The sequence below is a fragment of the Musa acuminata genome, chromosome BXJ1-9, assembly GCF_036884655.1.
Source record: "Musa acuminata AAA Group cultivar baxijiao chromosome BXJ1-9, Cavendish_Baxijiao_AAA, whole genome shotgun sequence".
Classification (NCBI taxonomy): Eukaryota; Viridiplantae; Streptophyta; class Magnoliopsida; order Zingiberales; family Musaceae; genus Musa; species Musa acuminata.
The window spans coordinates 13,618,104-13,630,000 of NC_088335.1; the positions used below are offsets into that span (position 1 = coordinate 13,618,104).

The 11,897-nt window shown below is 36.9% G+C and overlaps 2 protein-coding genes across 2 annotated transcripts in view; both read right to left on the reverse strand.

Annotated features, from left to right (window-relative positions):
• Positions 1-1,807: 1,807 nt before the first annotated feature.
• On the reverse strand, positions 1,808-3,169 carry LOC135593343 (metalloendoproteinase 2-MMP-like). The gene has a single exon (XM_065083310.1). The coding sequence runs from the start codon at positions 3,151-3,153 to the stop codon at positions 2,086-2,088; it is 1,068 nt and encodes a 355-aa protein (XP_064939382.1). The 5' UTR covers positions 3,154-3,169; the 3' UTR covers positions 1,808-2,085.
• A 975-nt stretch (positions 3,170-4,144) lies between these two features.
• Positions 4,145-11,897, reverse strand: part of LOC135584099 (uncharacterized) — a 7,983-nt gene continuing 230 nt past the window's right edge. Inside the window, exons 1-7 of the mRNA XM_065083311.1 lie at positions 11,801-11,897; positions 11,502-11,700; positions 10,461-10,570; positions 9,108-9,186; positions 8,946-9,013; positions 6,592-6,658; positions 4,145-4,460 (exon numbers count right to left, since the gene is read on the reverse strand). The exon at positions 11,801-11,897 is cut by the window's right edge and continues 230 nt beyond it. Coding sequence (XP_064939383.1) covers positions 4,348-4,460; positions 6,592-6,658; positions 8,946-9,013; positions 9,108-9,186; positions 10,461-10,570; positions 11,502-11,700; positions 11,801-11,897 — 733 coding nt within the window. The 3' untranslated portion in view covers positions 4,145-4,347. The remainder of the gene's footprint in view (positions 4,461-6,591; positions 6,659-8,945; positions 9,014-9,107; positions 9,187-10,460; positions 10,571-11,501; positions 11,701-11,800) is intronic.

Genomic DNA, 11,897 nt, shown 5'->3' on the forward strand with positions numbered 1-11,897 from the left:
TGATATGAGGTGTGAGAGTGCACATATATATTATGATATGGGGAGTAAAATTTATAAATTTGTTATGTTTTTTATATATGCATATAAGTACTTTGAATTATTTCGATGTAGAATTTTACCTTTTTATTTTGCATATGTTACATCGTAGGACTATATTTGCAAAAAAAGGTCATAGAATAAGAGATTTACAATCAAATATCTTTTACTGATGATTTTCACATATTATAATATGACATGATATATGCTTACCTAAATAAAGCTATAAAGGTTTATACTTACTGAGTGATAACTTAGATCTTATTTTATAAGTAAATATATTGATATCTCACCATTGGACAAGAAAGTGAACACATATAAGTCCATACTAGTGTAGATATAAACAATATCCTATGGACATTTATATATGTATAATCTTTAGACATATTGTGTGGGTATGTTTTTCTTTTGGTTATAGGTTATTATTATATACAAGTATCAAAATCATTATGTACAGGAAAACTCTATCATTATATTTAGTAAATTAATAGATTTTATTTTTAAAATTATCTATTTTTTGTTACACTATTATTGATAGTAGTAAAAGAATTAAAAAATGACATGATACTAGGGTATCGATGGGATTAGGAGTAGGATGTTACATCTAGAGATCCATTAATTAATACTTCAATAGTATTGATTGAGAGATAAGCTTTAGTGTTCTTTTGTCTTCTTCTTCGTTAAAAACTAACTTTTCTTTTTGTTCTTCAAAGATTGATATAATATCTTTATCATATATTACATCTTTAAAACTATCCAAGGATTCTTTTAAACCTTTTGCATTGAGAAAGTTATCATCATAAATTTTAATCTCTATTAATCTTTTTCATTAATTCTAAATAATAACAAGATCCAAAATAAATTATAAAAATCATCATCTAGACATTCAATGTTCTCTTTTGCAAGTGATCAAGCTTTCAATCCGTTGATCTTTCTCTATCAATTAATTGATGTTGTGGTGGTCTTTTTCTATCAACTAATTGATGTCATGGTAATTTTTTCTGATCATCTTTGTCCGAGTACAATCTATCGTGTCGATTGTTTTCTTAATCTTGATATCTTCTCTTATTTAGTGATTGTCATGATTTTGTATATTTTTTCTCTCTATAGTTTATCTCTCTATAATTTTCTATTTCCATAATCTCTCTCTCCTCAAGTTTTTTTTCTCATTGGATTTTCTGTCTCTAGTAGTTTCTCTTTCATCATCTTATTTCTTTCTCTAAAAAGATTCTCAACGTGATTTGCTCTTTATTAATCTATCTTTTTTGACTTTGAGATTAGCGATAGGAGTTGCTCTCTCTCTCTCTCTTAATTTATCTTGAACTAATTCAATCTTGAAAAATCTAAAGAAAATATGATAATTAACAAAAAAAATCATATATATATATATATATATATATATAGGAATGTCAATAAAGGAGAATAGAGAAGATATTTCAAAACTAAAACACATATTAAATTTGATAATTTATAATATCTGTTTCTCTATTTCTTTTTTTCCCGCTATCCCATCACTCCTATCTAAAGCATTAGATAGGAGTTCTTATCAATTATTAAATTAAAATTATATTTGATAATAAAATTTAATTGAATAGTTGAACAGAAATTGTATTCCTCTTCTAATATTCAAATAAAAACATTTACGCATGAGTTGGAGAATGGGATGACACAAAGAAATACCACATAAAAATTAAAATCCCTTTTATAAATCTCATAGAATAATGATAATTACCGATCACTTGGAGATATTGTAAATCTAGATGATGATCATTCAAAAATTAATATATAAACTCATAGTTCCGATTTGATTTGATTTGATTTGATTTGATTTGATTTGATGGTAACATGAAATAATCCAACTGGCTAGTGGCTAAACTACAATAAAATCCCCAAATTTTGTTTGAGAATACCAATTAAAAGAAGATAAACTTTCTTGTAGACTATGTATAATATATAAATTACAAAATAAATATTTGAAAATGGAAAGAAATGGTGTAATAAGATGTGAATGAATCCCTACGTAGAACAAAACCTAAAAGACTTCTACCACTACCGTAAAAGCAACGACAACCCAACCGCTATAACGGTCGAAGCCAACCTGTCCCGCCACCTCCGCGCAGGCGCTCCACCGTTCGTCTCCGGGCTGCTGGTCGACGGTGCCGACGGCATCGCGCCTCGGTAGTTCGGGTTGCTTCCGTACAAACTCTGTATCCCCTCGACGTCGTCGGTCGTCAGCTCCACCTTCCTAGTCCGTGTGTTGATTGCCGGGTACATTATGGCGTCGGCGGCCGCCGAGTGGCCTAGTCCCAGCAGGTGCCCGATCTCGTGGACCGCCACCGACTCCAGGTCCACCGCCACGTCTGAGCTGCCCTTCGTCATGTCCCCCTCGGCCACCCACGCCTCCGCGGCGTCCAGGTGGAGCCGCCCGTCCGTCGGCGAGAAGGCGTGCCCCAGCGTGCCCAGCACCCCGTCGAACGGCTCCCCGTCCCCGTGCGCGCCCCGGTAGAAACCGATCGTTATGTCGGCGTCCGCCGCCGAGTCCGTCTCCTCGAACGTCAGCGTGGTCGCGGCGGACCACCGCCCAAAGGCGCGGGCGAAGACGGCCTTGAGGACGGCGCGGTCGATGGGGACGTCGGAGGTGGCGGTGATGGCGTACTTGAGGTTGCGGCGCCAGAAGGGCCAAGTAGGAGCGTCCGGGAAGTAGGCGTACAGGTTGCGTCCAGGGAGGGCTGACGAGCCGTTGACGAAGTCGGCGACGCCGCAGCGAGGGGCCATGAGTTGGTCGACGGTAGGCTCGTCGATCTCGCCGGTGGCGTTGAGGCCGAAGAAGCGTTGGTACGACCGGATGGCGATCTCAAGTGCGTCGTCGAATGAGTCGGTGGAGTTCATGGACGAAGTAGGGAGGTAGCCGAAGTGCTTGAGATAATGCTTGAGGCCGGCGAGGCCGGGGTTGTCGTCGCCGCGGTGGCAGCCGGAGAGGTTCCGGAAGGGGAGCCAGGGGTTAATGGTGGGCGGAGGCGGAGGGAAGAAGAAGGTGGAGGCCGAGAGCGATGAAGCCGGCAAGAGGAGGAATCCGGCGATGGCCGCAAGGAGGAGGAAAGAGTTGGAGGAGGTCATGGTTTTGGGCTTTGGTATGGAAGGAGGGGAGAGTAGTTTGGAAGATTACTTCTAATCACTCACGAAGCTTATATTAATTTCAATGACCTAAGAAAGGAAGATTTGGCTTATGGCCCATAGTGTTTGCTGTTGTGGATGTATGATGTGGGAAGCATAAACAAGTCAATCAATCAATCAATTAATAATAATAATAATAATAATATTATTATTATTATTATTATTATATAGAAAATCTTGCTGCAATTAAAATATTAAGAATACATAAATGAATAAACCAGATGTCCTTTCTAGAATCATAAAGTCATTGTCAGTGGGATTAGGTGTCCTACCTCTAATATGTTGAATTAGAGTTCAAGTTGGCTAAAAGTGGATGAGCTACAAGTAGAATGTTTTGCAACTTAAATAAATGAGAAGAGGGGATGTGGCCACTGCCACCTCTTTCAAAAGATGCCACGTAGGACAAAGAATTTAGGAAAATGACAATGATTTTTTTTTTTTTTTTTGTGATTTAAAACACCGGTCAGACTGATACTTGTCGATCTAATCAAACACTGCTAATTAAATTTCTTACTTGATGGGAGGACAACATGTGACAATCAGATACCTTAGTACACGTGGTCATTGACAATTGGTCAACCTCGTTTTTATGATTAGACCATCTAACCACCAAGGAACCGACCGTATATCGACCGGCCATTGGAGCCTTCTCATTCTTCTCCATGGATTGAAGGCATCATCTTCTTCTTCAGATAATATTATGTGCACATAGCTAACTGTGACTATTCCTTCAGAACAAGAAAACAAAGACAAATTGGCTGTCTGCATTTGGATACCATAATCAAAAGCAATCATTACCCATGAATCTCTTTTTTGCCAGCTATTGAAATGGTGGAGAGCTTCTACTTTGTGATGCTTCATCCTATCCTTGACACACTGTTCCATGTTGATGAGGCAAGATTTGCTGTTGCATCAAATCAGTAAAAATTGTAGGTGAAGCCAAACTAAATGGCAACAGCATTTTAAATGGCCATTTTCTGCCCAGCACATAACAGGTAACTAATATGCAGCATTACAACAATAATAACCTAACAAGGCAAAGAGTTACAAAGCAGATGAGAAGCACTGTTCTCGCAAGAAGAGATCTATTGTGACTAAACAACTCAGTATATATTACAAGAAAAAAAATTGCACACGTCATAGTGGCGATTTCGTTGGAATACCAGGATGACGAGGAAACCTTTTCGGCGTTGCACGGTCTTTCAAACAGATAACAGTAGTTCTTTGTCCTTTTGGGCTATGTGATTCCACTGGAAATGACAACAACACTAGTTAGAAATTGCTGATAACTCACAGGCCATTATTACTTGTAATTGTAGTTGCATTTTCCTAGCAACAACACAAAGGAAGTTACAAACAAATTATGATATCAGCAAGAAACAGACTATCCCCCCAGCCTATCTCACATGAACAATGGGAAAGCGGCTCCCAGAACTTGAAATATGTACCATGATTCGACGGTTGAAAGAGAGATTGAATTTCTAGTCCAAAAATTTAGAAAGAAATAAGAGAACATGAGGCAGCTCCGCAATCATGCCCCTAAAGCAGATTTTTGCAGCATACGAATTGATAGTGCCAAAAGAACTTCCACACAAAGATTCAGATGATAAATTAAATCTCTTTTCCAGTATTCTAGGGCTTGAAGCTGCAAAATGAGATGTTTTATCAAATGACTGATCAAGATGTAATTCTTAAGATGTCTTTCTCAGTCCATACCCATGCCACTTCTTCTTGGAGGATGATTTTCTGTTTGGTACTAAGTCCATGTCAATTTTTCAAGTCAAGATCATAATGGATATACCAAGCCAATATGAAAAAATAAAAGTGGTCATCAGAAATTCAATTGAAAAGTTGTAAGAGATGAGGATAATGAAAAAGATAAGAATGAAAGGCATATCAATCACAAAGTAGAAATAATGAACCACATCACAAATGTTTATTTAAGCTATTCCAGCAGCTTCTTCACTTCCCGCAGCAAAGGTCCACCTGATAGACCAGTCTATTTAAGCCCTCCTTCTCAAGGTGCATTTGTGTTTTCTATAAGTATGCAAGTATCGAATGCAGCTTCTACAAGTGGGGGCAAAATGATGCTACCATGTCATATAAATGGGATTTTTGGAAGATGACATGTCAAACTTAATTGTATCTCTTTGGTGAAAGTGAATTATGGCTTAAGTTGCCTAACTCATGTTTTAAACTGTTTTAAACATCTCTTTTTTAAATGAAAGGCATATTAATCACAAAGTAGAAATAATGAACCACATCACAAATGTTTGTTTAAGCTATTCCAGCAGCTTCTTCACTTCCCGCAGCAAAGGTCCATCAGATAGGCCAGTCTATTTAAGCCTTCCTTCTCAAGGTGCATTTGTGTTTTCTACAAGAATGCAAGTTCAAGATCGAATGCTGTTTTCTATAAGTATGCAAGTTCAAGATCGAATGTAACCTCTACAAGTGGGGGCAAAATGATGCTACCATGTCATATAAATGGGATTTTTGGAAGATGACATGTCAAACTTATTGTATCTCTTTGGTGAAAGTGAACTATGGCTTAAGTTGCCTAACTCATGTTTTAAACTGTTTTAAACATCTCTAAGACTCTTTAAATGAAAGGCATATTGATCACAAAGTAGAAATAATGAACCACATCACAATTGTTTGTTTAAGCTATTCCAGCAGCTTCTTCACTTCCTGCAGCAAAGGTCCATCTGATAGGCCAGTCTATTTAAGCCTTCCTTCTCGAGGTGCATTTGTGTTTTCTATAAGCATGCAAGTTCAAGATCAAATGCTGTTTTCTATAAGTATGCAAGTTCAAGATCGAATGCAGCCTCTACAAGTGGGGGCAAAATGATGCTACCATGTCATATAAATGGGATTTTTGGAAAATGACATGTCAAACTTATTGTATCTCTTTGGTTAAAGTGAACTATGGCTTAAGTTGCCTAACTCATGTTTTAAACTGTTTTAAACATCTCTAAGACTCTTTAAATGAAAGGCATATTAATCACAAAGTAGAAATAATGAACCACATCACAAATGTTTGTTTAAGCTATTCCAGCAGCTTCTTCACTTCCCGCAGCAAAGGTCCATCTGATAGACCAGTCTATTTAAGCCTTCCTTCTCGAGGTGCATTTGTGTTTTCTATAAGTATGCAAGTTCAAGATCGAATACAGCCTCTACAAGGGGGGGCAAAATGATGCTACCATGTCATATAAATGGGATTTTTGGAAGATGACATGTCAAACTTATTGTATATCTTTGGTGAAAGTAAACTATGGCTTAAATTTCCTAATTCATGTTTTAAACTGTTTTAAACATCTATAACTCTCTTTCAATATATTCACCAATATATGTTTGTCAAAGTGAAAAACAGTGTACATAAACCTGTGCACAACTCTATGATGGAAGCACCCATCAACTGAATTGCTTTCCCTGCGCTTTTGACTTCTTCCTGCACAAAACATCAAGCAAGACATGACCTATTAAGAAACAAAGAAGACAAAAATACTGGTTGATAGGAATGCTTAAGTCGAGCCTTTAATGACTAGAACCAATGTCGATAACTCTTATTGGACCAAATTTGAGAGATTCTTTCTGCAGTCACATCACCTTCTAGTTTAAAACTTGAGAAATTAAGTTTCAAGAAATTTTGTCAACTTTATAAAAAAAACTCTACTTACTGTTTGTTATAAAGAGGACTGCACAACCTATTAGCTTGCTTTTACCATGAAACCCCATCCAAGGAAAAGATGGAATTTGCTAGGCTTGCCATAGAACGCCAATGGGGCTTGCTGATTCACTTGATAGATTATTTGACCTATATCCACCCCGAAGTTGACAGCTTTCCTTTCGAGGCTTTCAAAAGTCATCAATTGCTAAAAACCCTCCTAATGAGGGAAGAGGATCTATGTAGTCAAATCATCATTGTCTTTTGTCAAGGAAAATTTTCTGTTACTCCAAAGGAATAGTCATTTTGGTCGATAATAAAAAAGACATAAGATAGACAGAAAAGATAGTAAAAATAGAAAAAACCCACATTCCAAATATCTTAACCTAGCGCAAACTAATGCATGACTCAAGAAGCCACTAGTTCATACTGACAACAGACGGGAACAAGTTGTGTTCTCTGATTCTTAGTTATTGATGACAGTTATTAATGCGTGCTAGAACATGATGACATCTTAAGCTTAGCTTTTCTTTCCTTTTGTTTGACTCTCCAAACCCACTGCATAACTAGACAAGGAATAAACCCAAAGTAATCAAAACAGAAAACAGAAAAGAATTGCATTTGGCAAGCCTTCTGTTGCAGGTATAGATTGCCTGTCATGCACTTCAAAATGCATTTAGCTAAGATCACCGTGCTAGTAAGCACATTTTGCGATTTGTGCTGGAAGGGTATTGTCACATGCCATGTCAATTCATGCTGAAGGTGCCAACATACGATAAGGCCAATTTTTGGTCTATGCTGATTAATACAATAAGAAATCACACTATTAAATAGATGTTGGCACAGGCTCATGCATGATAATCTTTGCACCTGAACTCAATGCTGAGTAGGCATGACCTTGGTTCTGGAACCGGTAGTTTTGGCTCTAGGTTTTTGGGGACCGAAATTGAACAAATCCGGGAGGTTCTAGGTCTGGTTCCGAAATCGGTGATTCCAATTCCAGGTTTGGTTTTGGTTTCGACAATTTTAATTTTAAAATTATCGATTATATTGGTTTCGATTCTAGTTCCTTTTTTAAATATTTTTTAAAAATTTTAATTTTCAATTAAAAATTATTTAAAGCAACAGAAAATTCGTAATTTTATTTCAAAATTCCACTTGGAAAAGTGGATGTATTTTCATACACGTAATAACAGAAAAATAAATATGCAAAATTTTGACAAATTTGTTTTTTATTATTTTTAATTATTTTTTGAATTATGAAATAGTCAAGATGCCCCTGAAAATAGCCATAGTTGACTGAGGCAAATTGGTCATTTGCCACCCTACAAAAGGATCAATCAATGGTCAATCTCGATCGTTTGCTATTTAATTTCTTTTAATTTGGCTAGTTCGAACAAGAACATTGTTTTCGATCCTATGCAGTTGGAACCAGAACCGAACCGCCTAGGCCCGGTTCCAAGCCGATGAACTGCCAAAATGATTCAGTTCCAGTTTGAACCAAACCATGGTCATGCCTAACGCTGAGAATGGATGTCACTCTTATACATCACTTATTTGCAATGTGTGCCACCATTTATAATTTGATTAAATGACCTTCAAGAGTGAGTAAATTTGATAATTGCAAATCTATCCCATAAAACATGGATTCGTCAAAATTGTTTGTCATATCTGCATAAGATACACATAAGATATAGTGATTGTGGGATGCTTCTAGGATATGTGATGTCAAATACTTATTAAAGATATCAGATTCTTTTGGACACTTAATTACACAAGTAATATCTTATTGTGGACGATGGAGATATCATTTGAGCAGTACTTATATCGACCAGTTGCAAATATAAAAAGTGTCACATAGGATACTTTCAACAATATGTAAATGATGAATGATGAATAGAAATGACAAGATATCATGTGCAGTTCTTGGCCAAACTTTAAGTCCACAATAATTTCAAAGTTCCTTTCTAGCTTATCAAAAAAATTATATGAAGCCAAGAAAAGTAGTAACAAACTTAATTAAACTAAGGACCATAACATGAAATAATTAGACAAGGAAAATAAAATTTACCTGAGGATCAGAGCCTTTTGCAGCAATGAACAAGCCACCAACACGAACCAATGGAAGACAGTACTCAGCTGTATTAAAGAAAACTCTAAGCTAAAATAGAATGCCTAATGATCACATAATACAAAAAACATCAACAGATACATTTTGCAAGTCAAAGCCTACCCAGAGTACGCATTTCCGCAACAGCTCTTGCCACTGCTACATCAAATAATTCCCTGTAATCAATGCTCTGGCCAACATTCTGCCCTACAACAAAAATGTTAATTCCAGCATATTTAGAATAGGTGATCAGAATATCATCTCAAGGCAAATCTTAATAGGTAATTTGTTGTCCGAACTCCGAACAATGTCTACAACAATAGACAAGATCAATATCAAATAAACATGTTAACCACTAACAAGCTCATCTCGGTAATGTATATTGTAAATATTTGGGATACTGGGTAAAAAATTATAGGTAAGATAATGATAAGAACCATTCCTCTTTTTGTAGTCCACAAAGTAGTTGGTGCAAAATTGACTGTCATAAGAAAGGCATTACATTTATCTCTTTGCACACTTCTAGTTGTTTCAATTTCAACATTTTGAAGGAGGCCTTTTTTTTTGCATGCATATCCTCTCAAAATACATGTATTTATGTTTACATCACCCTAATTACAAATAGTTCATCAATGCCCTTCAAAGCATGTAATACTTGCTGCTATGTAATAAAAGACACTTGTAACATCAATGGATTTGCACATATATGCAATGAAGACATGCAACAGATGCTCATGATCAACTACAAACTTTTAGAGTGACATCCATGTGAAAATTTGTTCAAGGACTAAACAAGGGTATCTTGGTCATTCTGCATCTCGGGTCAACCAGCTCATGTTTTAGATATCCATAATTAACTTGATGATTATTCATAGATGTAGGCAGGAGCACAAGAATCATATGCTGAAGGGCATTGAAGCAAACACATGCAAAAAACCTACATTTTTTAGCACATGTAGGCAAAAGAACCCTTTAAAAAATAAATCATAGATATTTGTGTGAACTTGATTATAATATAATATTCATCCACAAAAGACATCCAAGAGATGCCATAAATGTTATCTTAATCTATCCTCCATATAATCCAAAAGTTTTTGGATTATCTGCTTGCTACCAACCATAAATACATAGCCAATTATTCACTGTTGCACACCAAACAGAAATTAAGAGGCAATTACAAAATCTCCATAATGACGCTGGTGCTAGAGGTTATTTAAATCTAGTGTTTGAAGTTTAAATTATTGCAATATACATGTTGCAGACGCTGCTAGCTGATGATGTATTAGGAGAAGCCACCAATTAGTCTCACACCATCGATTATAATGCATGTTAAACGTCTGATTTGCATATCACCTAATTGCATGTTGACGTACTTTAAGATAAGATCAAGATGAACTACTTCAAGTCGAAAATTTCACATGTGAGAAAAATATCATTCTACAAATTACTTTATGGGCAAAAGAAAAGATAAGATACCTCTGCTCTTTCACATAAGATCTGGACATTCGACAAGCCAGTAAGAGCAACAATATGCTCCAGGAATAAGCATCTTTTCTTCATTGATTCTAAGAGAGTAACCTTCCAATCTAAAATTTACAAGAGAGAAGATATTTAATCTTAGGATAAGATTTGGGCAGATGCACTAAAAGCAAGAGCGAATTTCTTGTTTGATTATAATTAATGCTTCAAGAAAGGAAAATTTCACCAATAGCAATCATATTAAGTTCCTTCTTTGCCCATCTAAGTGCTGGTGCTAATTACATGGTGGATGACCACAAGTTCCTTCTTTCCCCATCTAACTCAGATGTGTCAAGACTACAAGCTCCTCATGGTGGATCACCACAAATAGGGATCAGGGGATAAGTTGACGAAAAGTACACTATAGAAGCGAAGATGAAAAATGATGGCATTTTAGATACATTGGGATTGTTTGGATGGTTGAAGACATTTTAACAACTCAAATCTAGCAACGAATTAAAACTGTACTCTGTGACACCAAAGAAGGGTAGACATGAGAGGAAGTATAGCAGACTTTGGATACACTCCATCAAAAGCACTACAAGAGACACAAATATTAGGTAATAGGACATTGATGAATATCAATATATGGGAATAAATAATTTATCCTATGGCTCGTCAAAGTATAACTCCTGATTAATCTATGATAAAATGGTTTCAAATTAGATCCTTAACTTTTTTTTTTTTTTGGAAACATAAGAAGGTCAAATTAGTTGGCTGAAAGCCATCTCCTTTAACAGCTTCTCCTTGTGATTCTGCCCACTGCTGAGGATATCTACTCAAATGTACCCATTGATTAACACTGGACTTCAACTAACTATGCGTGGAAGCTTTTGATCGTTGCATTAGTTCCCAGGGTTTTATCCACTAAAAATTTAAAACACTTGGAAGCAAATGTCATAATATTTCATGAACAACCATTGCACGAATCAAGTAGGAACAAATATAGAATGATTGTCAAGAAATGACAGAGAAAAGGAAGGGTAGCAGAATAATTACTAGGGCAGGCAATGGCGAGTATCAATCCAGGTAGACCGGCACCGGAGCCAACATCAACAACGTTGAGCCCGTCGCAGGGAGATGAACTACAGCAATGCGCCAGATAAGAACGCCGCAGCGGCGGGAGGATGGCGAGCGAGTCTTCGACGTGCCTCGACATCACCTCGCGCTCCTCGGTAACCGCCGTTAGATTCATCCTCTGCCACATAAAATTGCAATCGAGGACTAAGGAAATCGCTTCCAAGACTCGAGTTTTATTGCCTAACTTGTTCCGGACGGAGGGTAAGTGACGGGTATACCTGGTTCCATTGGAGCAGGGTGCGGACGTAGAGAGAGATTTGGTCCTTCTGGTTGGAAGAGAGTGAGTGAAGAGCAGGGAAGGAGAAGCTGGTGGAC